The sequence below is a fragment of the Maniola hyperantus genome, chromosome 20, assembly GCF_902806685.2.
Source record: "Maniola hyperantus chromosome 20, iAphHyp1.2, whole genome shotgun sequence".
NCBI classification, from domain to species: domain Eukaryota; kingdom Metazoa; phylum Arthropoda; class Insecta; order Lepidoptera; family Nymphalidae; genus Maniola; species Maniola hyperantus.
The window spans coordinates 9,016,719-9,039,285 of NC_048555.1; the positions used below are offsets into that span (position 1 = coordinate 9,016,719).

Below are 22,567 nucleotides of genomic sequence, written 5' to 3' on the forward strand. Positions count from 1 at the left end.
ATTAGTTATTTTATATTTACTTAATTAACTATGTTGTCTATAATCTGTAGTCTACCTATACGTAATTAATTAAAAATAAAACGAGTCGGTAATTTAATGAGTTTTATTTATTAGTAAAAGCTTTAACATAAATAGCTTTTATTTTGTAGCATTAACTATAATATTAATAATAATTTTATTTAAAGGCATAATAATATATATTTATGGTCCAAACGCACTTACGCTGCGCTGCGCGACGCGACACGGCACGTAAAATATTGTAGTTTATATGAATTTGTATGGAACAAAGCGCACTTGTGTGACGCGGCGCGACAAATAAAGTTTATATGAGTTTGTATGGAGCAAGGCGCTGCCGCGTCGCGCAGCGCAGCGTAAGTGCGTTTGGACCTTTACTATGTAACGAAGTATATTTTCACTTTCAGGCAGAATATTATGAAGAAACATAAGTATTTTATTTATCTACTTTCAAAATATTACCTCTTAAATACAAAAAAGAACAAGCAATTTGATTTGATATTATAATTCCGTGCTCATCTTCTGGGCATCGTGCGTAATTTTTGAAATTCCTTACAAAAAATCTTGCAAACAATATACCTACTTAATTAAAAATTTCTTATTTATTAAGTGCCATAAATAATTACATACGAGTTTAGAATAGAATCTACCTACATAAATTAAATTGCTTGTTATTTGTTTTATTCAATTACCTACTAAAATATTTTTTTTTATGAGATAGCTCACTATCGACGATGTAAATGACAAAACTCTAATATTTATATTCTGCCCAAAATACAGATAAACTCTAAAAACAAAACAATTCCATTTAAAATGGATTTACATTCAGCATTTAGGTAACAATATCGACTAGAATTACGAGATCTTCAAAAATACATTTTCCATATTAATTAATTAATTGAATCATAAACAAGCCACCTTATTCGAAATTGCTTTACAATTAGGTCCCCTAAGTCTATAACTTATTTAAAACTTTGGTATAGATTACATATAATAATACCTAAATAACTATTATGATTGATAGTCGATATACTTTCATCAGGATTAAGGGTGCGTTACGTCACGACTGAAGCGGAGTCGAACGGAAACGCAAAATGCGTAAAACAGTACGCAGAATGCCTTTGTATAATGTCATTATCATAATATACGCGAATTGCCAAATCAATATGATAGTAAACAAAATAATAACAAAACTTAACTAAACTGTAAAATAGGTATGTAAGTATAATGAGTCCCTTAAATTTTCAGGTACAGAACCATAACATTTTGGCATTTTGCGTTTTGGGTGTTGTGCGTCTAAACGTGCGAAATACCCTAGTAAGGAACAGGGTGTTACTATGGGAACGAACCCGTATATTATGAGTCACAGAGAACTCAGCCTCAAGAGTTATACAAGCATATACCTACACGGTTTTGCATGAAAACAAAATCGTAAAATGTTGGCGGGGGCAGGGGAGAATGCTTTGTTGTGATTGGTGTACTCAAAAGTTATAATCAAGACAATGTGCTGAGTGAGGCTACCGAATGGGCGTGGGCCGACTTTTATGCTAAGCAACTGCCTAAGCTTGGCGATCGTGGGTCGCGGGTGATTATGAGTAAACTGACACAATAGTCATGAGTCGCCTTAAAAATACATACTTTTTGTCTTCTATCATAACATAAATTGTATTAGTAGATTATTTTAGCGTTTAACACAGCCGCGGCGCGTGCGCGAACTGACTCCCTTGAAAAAGGACCCTGGATGGGTTCGAAACTAGTCGGGCTAACGTCGACTAGACACTTGAGTACAGCCGGGATAGATATTATTTATAATGTATTAGATTAACCGTAACTAGAACTACCCTATCGAATATTAATAAGGTATTTTGAAATGCAATGCTGACATGATCGTCAACCGACTAGACTAGATTGGACTACACATCATAATAGAAAGCCAAAAATAAAGAAATCTACCTACACCTTAACTTTGTGCAAATCAGTGAAAATTATTAGCGCATTGTTCACCCACAGCAAGTTAAAGAAAATGAACTTAAGATGTTGCATTTCGTTCGGGCATAAGCAAAGAACTTACAAGTTCTAGCTGGTACATGCAGGATGTAACCAGAACGCTAGCAAAAACTTAGCGTTATTGTTATACTACCTAAACTCAATCCATTACCCCATTGCCTCATTTTGCAGTTTTACGTATAGCGTGCAAAACTCGGGTCAATGCCCCGCCTACGACGCGGCATTGTCTCCGAGTGGCTTACTTAAGCAACGTTCGTTAACCTCTAGCGTCAGTCAGATGTTTTATTTGCAATATATCGGAAACGGTTTTTGCCAGCGTTCTGGTTACACCCTGTTATGAGAGACCCTGCGCATTTTTTGACATTCCTGTGGTACTTCATGCGATTCAGTGTGGGATGGCTACTATGATGATAATCATCATCATTATCTCAACCTTTCGTCGATTTACGACTGAGCACGGGTCTCCATTTAGAATGAGAAGGGTTGCGCTATTAGGCTGACCAAGTGACTTCACATAATATGTTTTACTGCACATAGGTATCTTCGAGAATATTATGCTGGCACCAGGTTTGCATTCCTTACGATATTTTCCTTCACTGGTATAACAAGCGATATTTGACGAATAATAATTAGAAGTGCGTGCCCGGGATAAAACCTCGGACCCCCGAATAGGAGGCCGTAGTCTCAACTACTAGAATCGAGGAGTAGAAGTCAAATTTTCTAGCACAAAACACACTCTCATAGACTAATTCTGTTGAAATAAAATGACAGGTCTAAAAATATTACTATCCCTTTCATAATACGCCCTGCGGGAAAGGATAGCACGAGATTTACACCTATCAATTTAGTTTAGCTTAGAAATTGTGTACAACAGAATTAGCTGCTAAATCTTTGGTTTATTTTATGGGTATAGAAGTTTAGGGCCAAGCTTTTCGGATTTCTCCACCGCGCCCGGACCAAGTTTCAGGTCTAGGAAGGCGCGGGCGTCGTTCGGTGCTGGCGCTTGACGACCAACAAACTGGATCTGTAAAAGAAGTTGACTAAAATAAATACATAATATACTTAGAGCAGTTTTAGATTAGCGTTCTTTGCGCGTATTGTAGTATGTGGCCCACGGCACCACGATACGTATAATGGAATGCACCTTTGAATTAGATACAGTATTATTAAAGCACACACGGAATCGACATCTTGTATTATTTGAGCATCACATAGTATTACAGTAAAAACTCGTTTTCATGCGCGAGCGTTTACGCGTGTCTTTATCACACGCGCATTTCATAAGAGCGTAGTCGCCATTATAAGCTCGTTTGTTCGCCGGAATCTACATTTGCTACTGACTAACCCACTGCAACTGGTTTGAGCAAACATGCCGGAGCAAGCGGGGCTGCTAACAGCGTGCAATGATATTGCATACCTACTAACGTATCTTTACTCTGTTAGTGGCCGAATAGGCCTTTTGGATCTCTCTGCTGAAAATGATACTTACCTGAGCCAGTGGGTGCAAATGTCGTTCAGGAAACTCCCGCTGATGAGCCAGCACCCAGTCCGCGGGCCACATCGTGCCGTTCCGCGCCGCAAACGGCAATATTAGCACGTATACTCTGTTAGTGGCCGAATAGGCAACTCTGTAGTAATGGCCTTTGGTTGCTCTCTCCCATACAAAGCCGTCGTTGTCTGCGCCGCCGCGTTGTAGCCACGAGACCTGGGGCAGGTCGGACGAGTGGATGCCTATCTCGGCGTATTCAACCCAAGGTAAGAGGTCGCCACTGAAAGAAAATGTTTGCCATAATTGTTGTTATACAAGTTACAAGGTTGGAAGAAAAGTTATATGTAGGTTTACAACGTTAGAAGTTATAGTTCCAAGATACAACAATCAGATCAAAAACTATTTGAGTGGATAAGGTTGATAAATGATATTTAGTTATGAAAACACGTCACATGCATCGCATTTCTAAATGACGCAAGCCACTCTTTCATAGTGTTCTATACTTACTGTACAACAGCCCCCAGTAGTGAGGTGGTCTCCAGCCAACATCTTGCGCCGGCTTGCGTTAGAGCTCGCAACACATGAGCGGCAGTGCGGCGAATGTTGCGGCGACAGCACGGCGGTGTGTTACGATCCGGGAGTAGATACGACGGTGTTCTATACTTACTGTACAACAGCCCCCAGTAGTGAGGTGGTCTCCAGCCAACATCTTGCGCCGGCTTGCGTTAGAGCTCGCAACACATGAGCGGCAGTGCGGCGAATGTTGCGGCCACAGCACGGCGGTGTGTTACGATCCGGGAGTAGATACGACGGTGTTCTATACTTACTGTACAACAGCCCCCAGTAGTGAGGTGGTCTCCAGCCAACATCTTGCACCGGCTTGCGTTAGAGCTCGCAACACATGAGCGGCAGTGCGGCGAATGTTGCGGCCACAGCACGGCGGTGTGTTACGATCCGGGAGTAGATACGACGGTGTTCTATACTTACTGTACAACAGCCCCCAGTAGTGAGGTGGTCTCCAGCCAACATCTTGCACCGGCTTGCGTTAGAGCTCGCAACACATGAGCGGCAGTGCGGCGAATGTTGCGGCGACAGCACGGCGGTGTGTTACGACCCGGGAGTAGATACGACGGTGTTCTATACTTACTGTACAACAGCCCCCCAGTAGTATGGTGGTCTCCAGCCAACATCTTGCACCAGCTTGCGTTAGAGCTCGCAACACATGAGCGGCAGTGCGGCGAATGTTGCGGCGCTTCTTTTGCTTGTTCTCAGATGGAAGAAGCGCCGGAATAACCAGCTCTTAGCTTTAAGTTGTGATGTGTGGCACAATTTGTATAAATAAACGTCTTTTCTTTCTTTTCTTTCTTTCTAGTACGTCGTATGTTGCGGCGACAGCACAGCGGTGAGTTACGACCCGGGAGTAGATACGACGGTGTTCTATACTTACTGTACAACAGCCCCCAGTAGTGAGGTGGTCTCCAGCCAACATCTTGCACCGGCTTGCGTTAGAGCTCGCAACACATGAGCGGCAGTGCGGCGAATGTTGCGGCGACAGCACGGTGGTGTGTTACGACCCGCGAGTAGATACGATGGTGTTCTTTGGACCGGCGGAAAACATCGCTAGAAACATAAAATACTACAATGATTGATTAACATAAATATTTATAAACATCCATACTAATATTATATGTATTGTGAAAGTGTGTCTATTCATAGATGAAGTAGTAGGGCTACATCTAGTACTCTATAAGGCATAAGCACTCATTTTTTACCAATTTTATAAGGGTGAATGTGGATCATACAGCATTATTTTGTTTGGCCTTTTCATGGATAAACCCATGAATTAATCAGGATGAAATTTGGCAGAGATATTTATGTACCTGCAGCTTGTCAGAGCTACTAGTAAGTAAACAAAAAATCTGAATTGGTTTAAGAATTTACAATGGTGACAACACTATTAATATAATCCCATACTGATATATGTGAAAGTGTGTCTGTCTGTCTGTTTTTCTGTATGTTACCTTTTTACAGCTCATCCATTTAATCAATTTTGACAAGATTTGGTACAGAGATAGCTTGCGTCCCAGAGACTGACAGACATAGGCTTCTTCTTATCCCAGAAAATCCTAAATCACAGGCATCATCTAGTGATTTGATAAAATTAATAAAGTAAGGCCATACCTGAGATTCTCTTTTACAGCCGAACCACTGTACTCTCCCATCTTCTTTCACAACAGCCTTGACCCCCAGCTCCTTATACAAGGCCACTCTATAATCTCTGGTCAGTTTAGTGGCCTTTTGCTTAGAAGCTGGGGTCTTCAACACACTCCTGCCTGCTGCAAACTTACTCTCCAATATCTGTACCTGCAAATATTTGCTCTAACTATAAATTTTAAGCTTTCAATTATTGCAAGTTGCAACTGAATGATGTTTAAACATTTGGACCTCATAAGTACAAAAATCTTGTTATAAGGATGACAGATCATTTGCATTTATTCTTTATAAGCATATACTTGGATGGATATTTTGAAATCTGAAAAAAATTCTTTATTACATTAAATCAAAATGACAACCTTAAAGGAATATAAACCTAATTTTATCATGTTTAAAATTACAGAACTGTATTGTAATTGTAGGTAAGTACTTACCTTTAAACCCTTTGCTGCAGTCTGTAAATACAAAGATTCAGGAAAGGGAAAAGTAACTGGCTTGGGTAAGGTGTGAAGCACTGAAGTTTTGATCATTAAAGCATGTTGACCCTGAACAGCATCACAGAGTTTCAACGAGGAGTCTTTACTGTACTTGAGAGTCCATTCAGAATATACCCATTTTAACTGTTGACATGTTAACCGTGCGTTGCCTATACCAACTGTTATAGCTTGACTTGGATAAGTAGTTGCAGCAATTGCCATCTGCTGGAATACGCGACGAGAAACACGCGTTGAATCAGGTACAAATAACACATATTCGGTGGAAACATACGTTAGAGGGTCCAGGTCCCGTGGAGACTTATCTAATCGAAATTCAAGTGATAAGATCCTCACATTACGTAAAGTCTCATTTGTAGCTGAAAACTGGAACGGAGGATACTGCCTCCGTTGGCACAACACCAGGATCGGTATATTTGGGTACGCGGACACAAACGACTGCACACTTTCAGCGATATCATTCTCAAAATCCTCAAACTGACGAAACACAACAGTCACTAGTTTGGACAAATGCCTCGTTGAATGCGCCGGTGCTGAACTCGAAGTGGTTACCGGAGCTATAGGATATATCTTATATTGAGGAATCAAATAGCCGCAAACGATTATCGCTATTATTCCTATAAGAAGATACACTTTGAATGTCAAGCGACCACGTAACAGTCGATGGAGCATAATTCTTATTCATTAATGTAATCATTTCATTCATAATACCAATTGGTTTTTGATAAATAGATAAACTGATAAAGGACTACTCTCTAGGGTTTACAACTTTATTTGAAGAATTGTACCTACATCTTCACAAATCGTATTTTTATTAATCTTTTTGCGAAATTTCTGTGGCTTGGCAGCACAGTGGCCCGTGCCAACAAAAGTAAAATGTCACTGTCATTTTTTTGATTAACTTTTACCAAACGTCAAAAGTGATTTATATTTTACGTGGGTGTTCATCTTCATCATTTTCGTAAATCATTTCGTATTATTTTATAACCACAAAATTTCGGTAGATATGATGAACGAAAATAATGATTTAGAGCCCCTAGAACCATCGCTAAAAAACGTGATCGAACAAAAATCACTGCGATGGATATTCGTTGGAGGAAAAGGTGGAGTAGGCAAAACTACGTGCAGGTGATTAAAATAATTTCATTCAATATTTTGTATAAATATTCTTGTCAATAACTTATTCATAATAATTATATTTTGTCGTTGTTATAGTTGCAGTCTTGCTATCCAACTTTCTAAAGTAAGGGATTCAGTGCTTATAATTTCGACTGATCCAGCGCACAATATTTCTGATGCATTCGACCAGAAATTTTCTAAAGTGAGTGTTTTATCATGCTGTTATGAAACCAATTAGCATCAATCTTGCTCCTATGAAAGTCTGATTTAACTATCCTGTGTTAATTGCTACTGTTTTATGGCCTCAGGATTTTAGATCACAATTTTTGTTTTCTTTGCTTCAGTAATTTCTTTCTTACGCAGTGATAAATAGTACAGTTTTTGCATAATTTTGTATGTTAAATGGTTTGATTTTGAGTTATCAGTTTTAGCATAAGTTCTAGTATACAACCAAATCCATTTAAGTCAAGATTGTTGTTGTCATTGTCAAGTGATAAACGTAGACACACAGGACATAGGCTCTTGTGTGTGATGTTGTGCTGGTTGTGTACAGTGTTGTTCGCTTAAAGAGAAACTTCCAACAATTGTTGCTCAATTTCAAATTGTTGTTATTGGCTATATTTATTCTATTCATGGTATGACAATGAATGTTAGCCAATAGTGAAGTGTTAGCAATCAGTGATTGTCAATTTACTGTAATGAGCCATTAAGATAATACTCACATGATACTATTCTATTCTATTCACTGTTCTATTCTTTCAGGTACCTACAAAAGTGAAAGGATTTGACAATCTTTTTGCCATGGAAATCGATCCTAATGTAGGGCTCACAGAGTTGCCCGAAGAGTACTTTGAGGGGGAATCTGAGGCTATGAGGCTTGGCAAAGGTGTTATGCAGGAGATTGTTGGTGCATTCCCTGGTATAGATGAAGCTATGAGCTATGCTGAGGTATGGAATTTACTCATTTAACTTACACTTTTAATAAGCTTGTAATGTTCTGAATATCATGTTCTCAAAACTGAAACATGGACCAGCGGCTATAATTTGGAGACTCCTAGTCTTAGTTTATCAATTTGTCAATAGCAAAGTTGTCACTGGATTAATTTGGTAGATAAAATAAAAAATATTCTGCTAAAAATAACCCTTTACATGCAATATGTAGGTGTGACTCAATGGGACAATTCTGAAAAATTCCCATTGAGTAAGTGTTACTCAATGGGACAACATTTCCAAAAAATCCCTGTTGAGTCACAGTGCTACTCACGGAGGTGTTACTCAACGGGAATAACCCTTTCAAAGGAGGCTGGATGGTGTCTCATGCTGCACTTACCACTAATAATAATAAAACATATTTTAATATTTTCAGGTGATGAAACTAGTGAAAGGAATGAATTTCAGTGCTGTGGTATTTGACACAGCTCCCACGGGGCATACTCTGCGTTTGCTGTCATTCCCACAGGTTGTTGAGAAGGGACTTGAGAAGTTGATGCGCTTAAAATCAAAAGTAAGTAATAAGGATGACAGCAAACAAACAAAAACTCAATGCTATTTTATATGCTTAGATACACCAAGTACCAACATTCAACAACATGCTATGGTTTTTAGGGTTCTGTACCTCAAAAGGATAAAGGTACCCTTATAGAATCACTTCATTGTCTATTTGTCTGTCTATCAAGAAATCTATAGGGTACTTGCCATTGACCTAGAATTAGGAAGTTTGGCAGGTAGGTAGGTCTTACAGCACAAGTAAAGGGAAAAATCCGAAAACTGAATTTGTGGTTTCATTACAAAAAAAATGTTCATGAACAAATAATTTTAGTATTTTCAAAGTAAGATAAACTAGACCAAGTGGGGGGTATATGAAAAAAGGTGCTAATTGTCACTGTTCTATGGTAGTGTTGATGGAGGAGCCATGTTATTTATTTATTTAGAAATCTTTATTGCACAGACACATATACAGGAACACAATACAGATACAGAAGAAACTAAACAAAGGGTGCAAGGGCAGCCTTGTTGCTAATGTTGTTAAGTTTCTGAGCACATTCACCGGTGTTGTCAGCGTTTCTGTCATCTTACAATAATATCATTGAAATGCATTATCCCTAAATTCCACAGGTAGCACCATTCATCAACCAAGTTGCAACACTCTTTGGCATCTCCGAATTAAACTCTGACATGTTCAGCAACAAAATAGATGAGATGCTCTCAGTCATAAAGCAAGTAAACACACAGTTCAAAGACCCAAATCAGACAACCTTCGTATGTGTCTGTATAGCAGAGTTCCTGTCACTATACGAAACAGAAAGACTGGTCCAAGAACTTACGAGATGTGGAATAGACACCCATAATATAATTGTCAACCAGTTACTCTTAAATGCATCTGCACCTTGTGAACTGTGTGCTGCCAGGCATAAAGTGCAAGAGAAATATCTGGAACAGATTGTAGATTTGTATGAAGACTTCCATGTAACCAAGTTGCCTTTATTAGATAAGGAAGTCCGTGGCGCGGCTGCAGTTAACGCGTTTTCGGAGTATTTACTCAACCCATATGTACAACCTACCTCGAAACCATAATGTGATTTAGAATTAATGTTTCTATTCAATACCAATAAACAATAGGTTGAGGGCTAAATACATTGATGGCTAAATCATATTAGTAAATGAAAAGGGCTCGAAATTTTTTTGGGTTGCACCCAGATTATTATCTTTCTAAAAATCATTTATATCTATTACTATTATAAATGCAAAGTGTGTCTGTCTGTCATCTGCTATCTTTTTAAGGTACATTTGTTGAACCGATTTTGACATTTGGTACAGTGATAGCGTATCACGGGGACAGACATGCACTACTTTTCATATGGGAGTTCCCACGGGATTTGTAAAAAACCACCATTGCACGTTTTACGCAAACGTTTTATCACAGAACAGAAAAAAAGGGCTACGAAAGGTCGTCAGCGCGAGCCGAACACTCGAGGCATACAGGAGCTCGATTGCGGTAGAATGACCGCTACAATGTCACGATCGCAATCACCTCTGATTGGAAAATGAAAATGAAAAATGAAAATCTTTTTTATTCGTATAAACTTTTACAAGTGCTTACGAATAGTCGGATGCATCTACCACTGGTTCGGAATGCCTTTCCTGCGTTGGTTGGCGCTCACTCACTATTGGTCACAATGCACTGTTGCAAGAATACCATAAATTCAGCCAATCACAACAATTGAGATTGTAATAATGACTGATGCAGGTTTTTCCGAACGACCTGCTGTTTTGAACTCCAGCCTACGACTGACGCTACGTGAATTTTATTCGCTGCCTGCTCTGTTCGGGCTCGCTTCGCCAAGTGTAGAAGCTATGTTAACACATTTCCGTCGCACGTAGTGCATGCTTCAACCATGAAATAAAATATTGAAGCAATTTATGGTGATTCAGCATTGAAAATAGCAATACTGAACTTTCAAACTTAATGCTCTTATGACCTAAGAATGCATGCACACTTGCCCATATTTTCAAGTTTAAAAAATATATAAATATACACTAGGTAGGTATTGTTAGCTTGTTTATTAGTTTCTTTTTGAAATATATGAAATCTTCAGTGATTTCCGACAAATATCATAGGAATTAGATAGTGACTATAGAAAATAATGTAAGTAACATACAGTGCGACAAAGCTCTTTTGGCGTGGGCCAAAATCGGAACTAACGTCGCCATCATGACGTGATGTGTGACGCTGTCCTCACAAATGTGATATTGGTAAGTGAAAAAATCTGAAATTCACTGGTTTTTTTTAAATATTAAAGCCATTCCTTAAACATCACGAATCACGATATATCCTTATAATAGATTCATCCGATCCAAGTCTGTGAAAATACGTTCCTTTTTGTTTTGTATGGGAGCTTATGACTTTGACTTTTCTCATTCAGTTAAAATTAGATAAAGCTTACTCAATTTTCAACATATTCCCTAAAACTGAGGAGATTTTATTTGCTGGCAGCCTTTTTTCGACAACTACGGTCCCCTGGTAATTCAAGTGCCAAAAGATCCTTGTCGTACTGTATGCCCCATGAAATGTCATCAAAATGTGTATATGGTCCAAGATCCCACTGCCGCCAGACGTTCCTTATTTTCTGAGAAACAAAATGTGTGGGATGGAGTAGTGGTAGTGTGTACTTTTAATGTACGCATATTTCCTAGCTTGTTTTCGGGCCAATTTAAATATATCAGTTGCTAAAGAGTAAGGGCACGTAAAACATAACTCAGTTTTCTTACTGAGTACTGATTTTGATGTATATTTCCTGAGTATCAAAATATAAAAATTACGACTCAGATTAGTAAGATAAATACTGTTATATTTTGCGAGCTTTAAAGCGTCTGGCGGAAATTACCGCTGACAGGAAGTGTCTGGCAGTATTGAATATGAATTATAATCAATATTTTGTAAAACATACATGCAAATCAGCAGTCAGACTAAGAAAAGTAAGTTTTTTAAATAGGTACTTTTAGTACCTGATACATATAAAGTGTCCCACGGCACAAGCTTACAGATATGCGTACGTTCATAATAGGTACAAACTAGCACTACTCTATCCTCTCATTTTGTTTCTCAGAAAATAAGGAAGGTCTGGCGGCAGTAGGATCTTGCTCGATATAGTACTGCTGACTGTAATAATATTATTATTGAATTTTTTATCTTTTATATAAGTAGGTACATATTTAATATATAAAATTATTCCAAATAAATTCTTGTTATGCAAAGGGTAATTTTATTTCTCTTCCCAACTTCCCAACTTCTGTTCGATTTGATTAGTTTTAAATAAAGGATTTTATTGCAAACAAATGGAAAAGAATATTATGGACTTTGTCTTTATTATCTTGTTGTTCATTGTACCATTAATTAATAAGTAAAAATTATCTAATTATAATACTAACTAAGATGAATTATTCATATATAACAACTTTATAAAATAATACTATATTTATAATGGGGCCGATTCTCTGGTACACAATCTCTAAACTAAACTAAACTAAATTAACAGGTCTAAATTTAGTGCCATCCTTTTCCCCAAGCAACATTATGAAAGGGATAGCATTAGATTTAGACATGCCATTTTAGTTTAGTTTAGAGATTGTGTACAACAGAATTAGCCACACTAGTAAATTATAAATAACAACTGTACTTATACCTAATACTGTGAAAAATGTGCTCTAAGTATGGCAGTGTTGATTAAAATAAAGGCCTAATAATTTATTCAGTACACAATGTCCAAATGCGCAAAGCTAATGCTGGTCAATGTTTAAAGGCTGTTTTTTTATCCACCAAAAGCCGCCTACGCCGCCGCCGCTAGCCGCGCGCTGCAAATGCACGGCAAATGCTCCAGTGTATGTTCGCCGAGTGCATTAGGCCAATGTGTAAAGCCCTCTTTAAATATCATAACTATTAAGGCATGCACACACGAGCAAGTTTTGCCTTCGCAACAGTTTTTCCAGTTTGCAGAAATATAGTAAAATTAGTATCGTAAAGATGCGCACACTTGCAAGTTTTCTCACAGAACTTTCTACAAGTTTTTAGTACACAATACTTACAGAAATTGATTTGCTGTGAGAGTGCGAGTTTACCTTTGCAAATAGGTGGACTCTGCAAGAAATTGTGTATGTAGCTTGCCTGCCGGCATACACTTGGCTATATAGACTTCACGTAGGAAAGGTCGCGGAGTCAAAAGTTGTTTGTATGTACCCTTACAAATCAATATGATAAGTACAATAATGTGCAAACAAATCAATTTGCAAATGTGCACTGCATAATTATAATCGCTTAAAGTATAACTACTAACCACTATAATATAAAATTTAATTATAATAACAACCCATAAAATACAACAGAAAAATGCCATTGCAATGGTAGGTACATAATTTTAAATTTAATATTTAAATAAAGGCAGGGCAGACCCGCAGTCAAAAAAAATGTAAAACATGGTAGTTTAAGAAGTTTAGTTAAATTTTAACTAATAACTTAAAGATTAGATATATAATCCAGCGTGTATTGCTATAATTGGGACAACACTGCCCTGTCCTTGTGAAGCCATGTTATACATGACTATTATTTCTATTTTCCCTTCAAATAAGCGTAAAGCTAGTACGACAAGAGTGCAACAGGTTGGGTATGAACCGTTGACTTTGTTTCAGTCCACTCCTTGACCGCTGAACTAGAAACACTGAAATGGGCATATACAAGTACGCTGGATGAGTTGTGCCATATATCTTTTATGCCGATTCTATACGCCCCACCCGTACCGGGAATTAAAATTGACACTATGTCAAATAGTCTTCATGTAGGCAGATGTCTCATAAAGTCATCACTAAATTTTAGTTAGCTGTACGCTAACATTAAGCTCACTGTTGTTATCAGCGCCAAAATGGCGAAAATCAAGTTTCATCAAATGCATGTCGGCAATCACAGGTCCAGCGTACTTGTATTAGTAGTGGTCAGTGACTTGAAAGATTTAAAATCTTCAATTCTCTATGGTCAAACACAAATCGTAATAATCACTTGTGTCAACTAGATCGTACTTGGTTAGGTATGTGCCATACAGTCAGGGTGGCTCCTATAAGGACCCCTAAAAGCGCTGCAGTACATGACCCTACTTCAAATAACAATTTTGGTGTGAAAACCCCCCATATCATGAGGTGACGGCAGTGGATTGTGGCTGATAACGCACAGGCGAATACCTGAAAAAACAATTTAAAATGTCCCTTATATAAGTACCTAAGTAAGTAAGCAAGTTCGCTTGCACCACCTAAGTAAGTAAGCAAGTTCGCTTGCACCACTTAAGAAACAGAATGATACAGTACGCGGCAGAAAATAATCCATATCAACCTTTAGAAACTTTTTTGTAGAGTATGTATCTGTCGTTGAGACCGACAAAACGTCACATAGGTATGAGTGACAGAGACAACGCTCTACAAAGCCGAAATCTCATTCTAAAGGTCAATGTTCATTATTTTCTGCCGCGTACTGTACAGATTTTTCATTTTTGCTCCACACCAAATTGTGTCACAATGTGAATCGTTGGGAATACTTTCCCATCAAGTCAGTGACACGATTGGGTGTGACTCGTTAAGAGCTCATGATAAATAAGCATGACTCATTGGGAATTTTTTCCTACCAAGGCACACTGTTTTCTACTTGCAACCTTTTCCCACTAGAATTTTCGGTTGGGAATGTGTGTCACATTGTGACATGATTGGGTTGTTGTCGTTGTTCTTTGGGACCTTTAATCAGTTTTTATTAGTTTAGAAGCAAAAGGCGAAATTTTTTCTAGGGTTTATCAATAGTTGGGATAGAAAAAATCTATATTCATTATACTTACTCTAATAGCGAAGCATAGAGCAAACTTGAGACACAAAGTGAAGACAGCCGCGAGCTGCGTCCTCGGGCCTAGAGATGCAGCACCATTGCGGCCCCAAAGGGCTAGCAGAGGAACTGTGGCACCAAACATTAGAGGCATTCCTATGACAATAGTTTTATTTGGGTAAGTGGTTGAGTTTGCAGGTTTTGATGATTATTAGTAAGTGGAACATTTTATACGAAAATACACTTTGAAAAGCTGTAACTTGTTATATATGTATAATATTTTTACTTATATTTGACAGGGCTTTTATATAATAACTGTCATACAGTTCAATCAAGAGTTATGGAGTTATTTTTTATAGTAGCTAAGGGCACTGCGCAGGTTCAAGTTGAGTTCTATATAGTTGACTCCAAGTGCTGTAAACATCAAAACTTACCAAACAAATAGATAAACATCAGCGCGACGGATATTGGCGTCCCAAACGACGTATAGTTAGGGTCGCCGGCGTGGAACACTGCTGCCCAGCGCACGTGGCTCAGCGTCGCGTGGTGGCCCGTGCCGTAGAAATGGTACGAGGACAAAAGTGCCCACAGGCAGGCTAGGCTTGAGCTACATCTCGTGGCTAGAGCTGAAAAATAAAAAGTAGGTAAATAAAACCAAATTTAACTATCTCTGGCTGGTCTGGCAAATATAATTTACATATTTTAATCTCATTAAAACTAGTGACTTCATGAGTCTCACATAAACGTATTGAAGATAATAGGTAAATTTGTTTCTGAACTTTTTAGAGTTCCGTGCCTCAAAAGAAAAAAAAAAAAGCCTCATAAGATCACTTGTCTGTCTGTCTGTCTGTCAAGAAACCTATAGGGTACTTCCCGTTGACCTAGAATCATGAAATGCGTGGATTTACGTTTTTCAAAATCCCACGGGAACTCTTTGATTTTCCGGGATAAAAAGTAGCCTATGTGTTAATCCAGGGTATAATCTATCCTCATTCCAAATTTCAGCCAAATCCGTCTAGTAGTTTTTGCGTGAAGGAGTAACAAACATACACACACACACACACACACATACAAACTTTCGCCTTTATAATATTAGTCGGGATATATTTATTTGATAAAAAACACTTACAATACACATATTTTCTACATTATCTAGAGCACCAAAACCTTTACAACTTACAAAACTTGGTCGAGCCTTCAGTCTTCAACAACGGGACGATATTCAGCGCAATAAATCCCGACAGGAGTGCTAAGCCAGCTGTTGGTGCAAACGCCGCGCCCAACACCAATGCATTGGCCAAATAAAACAGTAGCCCCGATACAACCAACGGCATAGTCGCTCCTCTACCGTCCTTCCTCCACAAAAGAACAAACATGGCAATAATGACCATCCAAGCTCCTCTGGCCAAAATTCTGGATCTACTTGGAGAGCCTAAAGATCCCCAGCCTACTGCCCAGTGGGCGCAAGCGAAGATACCACCTATAACTACTCCATAGCCCCTCCATTCTACATGACGTCTTGCGATCGCTATTACAGCCGCTACAGACCCTAAAGCTAGTACTAAAGCTGCTCGAGACGCATTACCCGTAGAATTTCCTTCCCCAGCCGTCCAACAGTCCCCTTGCTCCTCCCTACAACCTCTATACGGCCTAGTTAACGCCATCACAACCCCAAACCCAGCCCATAGCAACAAAGACTTCATCGTCCCTACATTCCAAGCTAGCAAACCCAAAACCGTTAATGCAAGATACGACAACGTTGCGCCTTCTTCTATTATGTAACTATTTGAAACTAAAACCGCCGCTGAAGCAAACAAGGCAGATCGAGCGAATCGCTCGTAAAACTGTGGGCGTCCTTCCGACCATCTCAGCGTTATTCCATCCCAGTGCATAATAACTAACACGCACGTAATAGCCCCTGACACTAAACCCGTGCTTAAAATTATCGAGTGCTCTAAATTCTCTAAGATTTCGAAGTAATACGCTGTGTAACAAACGCCTATACAAACAGCCATAGATACTAGTCCACTAGGGACGAAGGTGCTAGCGAAAACGTGCGGAATACGTTCTATAGGAATGCCTTCAGTGATGATCCAGTTGAAGAAAATTGCTAGAAGGAGCAATAATAGCGCCCTAAGCATGGATAAAGAGTCGAATTCAACCCACACTTCGCGAAATGCTCCTCGAACTTTATCCATTAGGTTCCTGTAACAAGAACGTACATTTTAAAATCTCAAATAGGTACATAGGTGTTATGCAATACAAAAACAGATTCAAAGTTCAATAAACATACGTTATTTATTACATTAGTGCTATTGGAGTCTATCCGTGTTTATATTTCGGATGGGTTATTGATAGAGATAAGTGAATATAATTTTTTTTATGTAACTACAAATTTACGGTTTTTGGATTTTTTCCTTTATTTGTTCTATAAGACCTACCTACCGGCCAAATTTCATGATTCTAGGTCTACGGGAAGTACCCTATAGGTTTTCTTGACAGACACAAAAGACAGACAGACGGACAGACAGACAGACAGACAACAAAGTGATCCTATAAGGGTTCCTTTTTCCTTTTGAGGTAAGGAACCCTAAAACGTGTTTCTGTGCCGTTGTTTTAGACTTACCTAACTTCAGTCATATAAATCTTGAGATCTGCCGCAGTTTCCACACCAGCTGCAAGTTCTATCTGTGTTCTGGTGACATTTATTAACTGTGCCAGTCGCTCCAATGAGATCTGTTGAGATTCCTCCCCGTATCGCACTAAATACTGTGCTACCTGAAATACAAACTGAATTTATTGATATTGTGGCTAATTCTGTTGTACACAATCTCTAAGCTAAAATGACAGGTCCAAATGTAATTACTATTCCTTTCACTTCGGAAATTTTGACAGTAGGTACCTTTTATGACGTAGGATGGATGGATTGGAAATTATACCCTCATGAGGGTCAAATAAAGGATAAATATTTTTTATCAAAGTCTGTCCTTTAAAATTATATCCATGGAAATGCCATGGAAAATGTATTTAGTTCTTTAGTTAAAAATGAAGAAATACGTGTTTTACGATTTTTGGAAATACACTCCCAAATTATGACAGTCCATCATTTTTCAAGTAAATAGAAAACAGAAAATTAGTATTTGAGTTTTCGGTTAAAAACTAAGAAATGGGTGTTTTGAGATTTTCGGAAATTCCACCCTCTCACAGATTTTCAAAAATTCCACTTGAGCGAAGCTGTAGAAGGTTTCTGAATATTGACTATAATTTATTATCTTAGTACATTTTGTACGACATATATTTGCTGCAACTTAACTTCGTGTAATATGAGACATAGAAATACTTAAAACTCCTTACCTGTTTCAAATTATTACTCAGATGCAATACCGTATGCGTTACAGGCATATTGGGTAACACAGGTAGCAGTATATTCCCTAGCGACGGCGCGGGCGGCGGTCTTCCCAAAGCCGCACTGATTGTCGATGCCAGATCGGTTTGTTGCACTTCTCTACCAATTTGCCTGTCGGATTCGTCCCCCGCGAACCCAGACCCACTGTAGGCGAATAACGCCGCTGTGCGCTCAGCTTTACTTTCTCCACCGTGGTCACCTGGTTGACAAACACTTTACTTACAGTAATTTACTTATACTTAGTAAATAACAAGAGATGTGGGTTAAGGTTTAGACCACACAAAACTCGACGGCAACTGCAAGGCAGGAAGTCACATTTATGCATACATAGGTATGTGTTCGATTTGTAATATAACAGAACACTTTGTGTATATGACAGAAACTTTTCAATTTGAAACACGCAATATGAGAGGTTTCTGTCGCGCTTGGAATCCAAACCTTTAAACTTGATAAAGACTTAACTTTAAAAATTATCAAAAAAAGCACAATTAGATAGGTATAGGCTTTTATTGGATAACAAATTATAAGGAAACTAAATACTAAAGACTAAAACGGAAAACTTTATCTAACTAAGTAACTGACTGATCTATCAACGCAAAGATCAAACTACTGGACAGATCAGGCCATTTGGTATTCAGATAGCTATTATGACGAAGACACAAGACATCCGCTAAGAAAGGATTTTTGAAAATTCAACCACTAACGGATGAAGTCGCAGGCTAGTAAATAATATTTTATTTATTATTATTATTCATGATAGGTAAACGCTTGACCACAATCACACCTGATAGAAAGTGATGATGTGGCCTAAGATGGGACGTGTTTACCTAGAAGATGCCTATTCACTCTTGTTTTAAAGATACCCAGTTTGTAATTGGTAGGAAACACATAATTATCGTGGAAGAGTATTCCAAACCTTAGCCATGCGTATGAGGAATGATGACGCAAAACGTTTCGTGCGTATAGATGGAATGTTGACGACATAAGGATGGAAATTCGCCCGACGACTTGCGGTTCGGTGGTAAGATGATAAGAGTATATGATAAGAAGAAGAACAAATGATGTGGAAGGTAAGTGTCCCAAGTCGCCAAGATATCGCCGCACACTACATAAGAACTACACCTAAAATTAGCATACATATAGAAGCAGAACAAATCACGCAAAATATAGTAACTGTCAGCAAAAATAAATAACTATGCTTTAGAATCACACAGTTCTCCATAAAACATCATCTACATAATCTATTCTAATAAACAACACAATGTTTCAGGCAAACACCTACCATCTGAATTTTTCCCTTGTGAGTCTAAAACAATGTAAAGTGATTTAGTTTATTTTGACTTGTCAACTTTATTTATTCTACATAAATATATTTAGAATTACACTATATAATACGTTTTTAATTAATCAATAATTACTATAATCTATCCTAGAATACTTGACCTATTTATTCTACATTTAGGCCTTTTGAAAAATACCCACTGACCAATAAAATTTAAAAATTATTGAAGAAACATTCCATCACTAAGATTTTGTTATGAAATTCTTAAAAGTAATAGAATATTCTATTTTTAGGGTTCCATACCTCAAAAGGAAAAGGATCAATTTTGTTGTCTGTCTGTGTGTCTGTCAAAAAACCTATAGGGTACTTCCCGTTGACCAAGAATCAAGAAATTTGGCAGGTAGGTAAGTCTTATAGCACATGTAAGGGGAAAAATCTGAAAACTGTAAAATTTGTGGTTACATCATTAAAAAAATTAAATAATTAGTATCTTCAACTTTCTAAGTAAGATTAATATACCAAGTGAGGTAAAGGTGAAAGGGCTTTACCTGTGCATTCTAAAACAGATTTTTATTTATTTTTATGCATAATAGTTTTATTTATCGTGCAAAATGTCGAAAAAAAAACGTCTACAGTATAAAAATTGAATTAATTGAAAAAATTGAGTAATTTTTTTTTCACATAAAATATTGATTTTTGAAATCATTCTGTGTATTTGTCAAAGTTCAATCCAATGTATATGCTACACCATATTGTTATTATGTTAAAATTTTACTTTTGTTTGTGTTTTCTTAAAGGACATTGTACTATTTTACCACATAATATATTGAAATCGAGCACTGTTCTCACAATACAAAGTAAAAAGTAGGCTATTGTTGGATAAAGTCCCAGACTTTTAGTAGTCTTCTGTGATAAGTAGTTCTAATGCAGCATTTTCAGAAATATATATATATAATTGATCTGCTAATATAATTGGTTCTTATTGAAGTTTACCTGTTTCAGTCATGCCATGGTCTCCTATAACATAAAGTAACACATCCGGAGGTAGGATACCAATGAATTTCTCCAGCCTGTCGTTTGTTTCTTGTAGTTTTCTAGCCATCTCTGGATGATTTGGCCCATATCTGTGCCCCGCATGATCAACCCCTAGATAGTGTGCCAAAAGTATGTCCCAGTCTGTCTTCTTTAGTTCATCATAGATTTTCGAGTCAACCTCTGCAAAAATTATGACAAAATCAGAGAATGAAACCAGTCACCAGTGTAAAAAATAACTTACTATGATGACTTAATTATAGAATAAAAAGCTTTCCAAACATTTTGTGGAATACACTAACTAGCTGAACCACTCCTGCTTCATTTGAGTGGAGTCTCTAAAAATTATTTCTTAGTCTACTAAGAAAGAGTAACGATTCTCTACAACACAGACATCTAGGTTTATTTATTTAAACATCTTTATTGATAACAAAATTAACAACAAGGAGTCCAATCTGGAATAGCAAAATGACAGTCTGCAGCTCATAGACTAAGGATGAAAAAGACAAGCCCATCTAAGATCTGCTTTTGTGCAATGTTCAGTCATACCTGTGTTCAGATTGAACTACTTATTTTTTACTAGCTGATGCCCGCGACTACGTACATGTGGATTTAGGTTTTTAAAAAATCCTGTGGGAACTCTTTGAATTCCCAGGATAAAAGGTAGCGTATGTTACTCTCCATGTCATTAAATATACCCATACAAAAAATCATGGTTATCCATTGCTCCATTGCAACGTGATTAAAGGACAAACCAACAGACAAACACACTTTCGCATTAATAAGGTACTGATGCACTATATCTGGGGAAAACAGATTTAGGTGAGACATACCACTGTCCACTGTATCGAGATCCCAAGTGTGGAATGAATACAAGGCATGGGAGCGATGCCATCTGCCTGGCATAAGTCTGGCCCATGTGTCATCTCCCAACAGTACTGCCTTGTTACCATGCTTCACTATCTGTAATTATAAATATTAAATATTAATATGCACATAACAAGACAACTGTGTGTTCTTTGTAAATTTTTAGTTTATACACCTCCTTACAACTACTCTCTTAAAGAGGTATAATAATTCTTTAAGTCTAGTAATTTTACTAAAATTTTATTTATATTAAGTATTGACCTGTTGTCAATTGCCTGAAAAATAATCATTTCACTTCATAAATCCATGAGATTTTGAGTATTTCATGATAATATTCTTTTGTTGACAAGCATAGATTAGATGGACCACATAATATTATGACCTTTTCAGTCAAAGAAAAATTCTTGAAATCTTGAGTATGTTAACATGTTCTTATTTGAAAATGCTAAAGACTAAAAAAAACAATGTAGAGGCAGACTAGGCTTAACCTAGTCTTTACATTACCTGTACATTGTTTTTTTAGGGGATATGGAATGGAGTTGATGGGCAAAATAGTTTTATTGTACTTTAACACAGAACATTGAATCTCTTACCTGGTCAATAACATTATCTTCTTGAATTTCCATTGCAGCAAAGTTAGAACTTATATCAATGAAAGTAGGCAAAGAGCCGGTGACGAGAGCCTTTACCCGCTGGAGCGTGGTCGTTGGGGGGTCAGCCATGAAACGGAAAATACGAGCGCGGTTTGGCCACTTGTCTACCATCCTCGGAATCACCGGCAAACGATTTTGATAATACAGAGGGCTAGCATTACTCTCATCGTATTCTGTAAAATCATATCTTAACGCGTCCACTAAAATCAACACCACTTTATTCTTCTTTGGAGCGCAGATCATGGGCGAGCCGGAGTTTGACAATATTCGGCGAATTTTATCATCTTCGCTGCACTGAGTTTTAACGCTCGAGTTCTCATGGCCATCACAACCGAAGCCCTTTAAGGGTACACATTCTGATACATCGCTTAATGTTTTACGAGATAAAAGAAAACCCTGTCCAAACATGAGCACTGCCGATAGAATAAGATATGAAAACCAAACCAGATATAAGATAAATTTCCATTTTTCTCTCATTGTTATGATTTTTTAACACACGGACAGACATGGATTTTTTATTTTAAAAATTGTAAAATTGAAAATGACTGCACCTCACATCATATCATATCATTTAATAAAATCCCTATAATCTAAATCTGTGCAAAAAATGAGAAATCTGAAACACCGAGAAAATTAAA

General features: G+C 37.6%; 4 protein-coding genes across 5 annotated transcripts in view; 2 read left to right on the top strand and 2 right to left on the bottom strand.

The window, feature by feature from the left end:
* Secp43 (tRNA Selenocysteine associated protein) overlaps positions 1-22,567 on the top strand; it is a 414,926-nt gene that overhangs the window by 318,962 nt on the left and 73,397 nt on the right. The window lies entirely within an intron of this gene.
* On the top strand, positions 15-12,093 carry LOC117991619 (ATPase ASNA1 homolog). The gene is made up of 6 exons (XM_034979214.2): positions 15-19; positions 7,208-7,347; positions 7,435-7,540; positions 8,101-8,286; positions 8,705-8,842; positions 9,454-12,093. The coding sequence occupies exons 2-6, from the start codon at positions 7,226-7,228 to the stop codon at positions 9,910-9,912; spliced, it is 1,011 nt and encodes a 336-aa protein (XP_034835105.1). The 5' UTR covers positions 15-19; positions 7,208-7,225; the 3' UTR covers positions 9,913-12,093.
* LOC117991618 (ribitol 5-phosphate transferase FKRP) lies at positions 102-7,097 on the bottom strand. Its single transcript, XM_034979213.2, has 5 exons — positions 6,160-7,097; positions 5,693-5,875; positions 4,959-5,131; positions 3,512-3,791; positions 102-3,046 (listed from the first exon to the last, which is right to left on the bottom strand). Exons 1-5 carry the CDS (start codon positions 6,889-6,891, stop codon positions 2,924-2,926), a joined length of 1,491 nt encoding a protein of 496 aa, XP_034835104.1. The 5' UTR covers positions 6,892-7,097; the 3' UTR covers positions 102-2,923.
* Positions 12,186-22,560, bottom strand: PIG-O (phosphatidylinositol glycan anchor biosynthesis class O). 2 transcript variants are annotated; one of them, XM_034979316.2, is made up of 10 exons: positions 21,870-22,560; positions 21,243-21,372; positions 20,371-20,592; positions 19,378-19,401; positions 18,044-18,294; positions 17,316-17,467; positions 15,870-16,894; positions 15,124-15,315; positions 14,706-14,845; positions 12,186-14,064 (listed from the first exon to the last, which is right to left on the bottom strand). In XM_034979316.2, the coding sequence occupies exons 1-10, from the start codon at positions 22,404-22,406 to the stop codon at positions 13,891-13,893; spliced, it is 2,847 nt and encodes a 948-aa protein (XP_034835207.1). In that variant the 5' UTR covers positions 22,407-22,560; the 3' UTR covers positions 12,186-13,890. The 2 variants fall into 2 exon arrangements, with proteins under 2 accessions (XP_034835207.1, XP_034835208.1); XM_034979317.2 differs by lacking the exon at positions 19,378-19,401.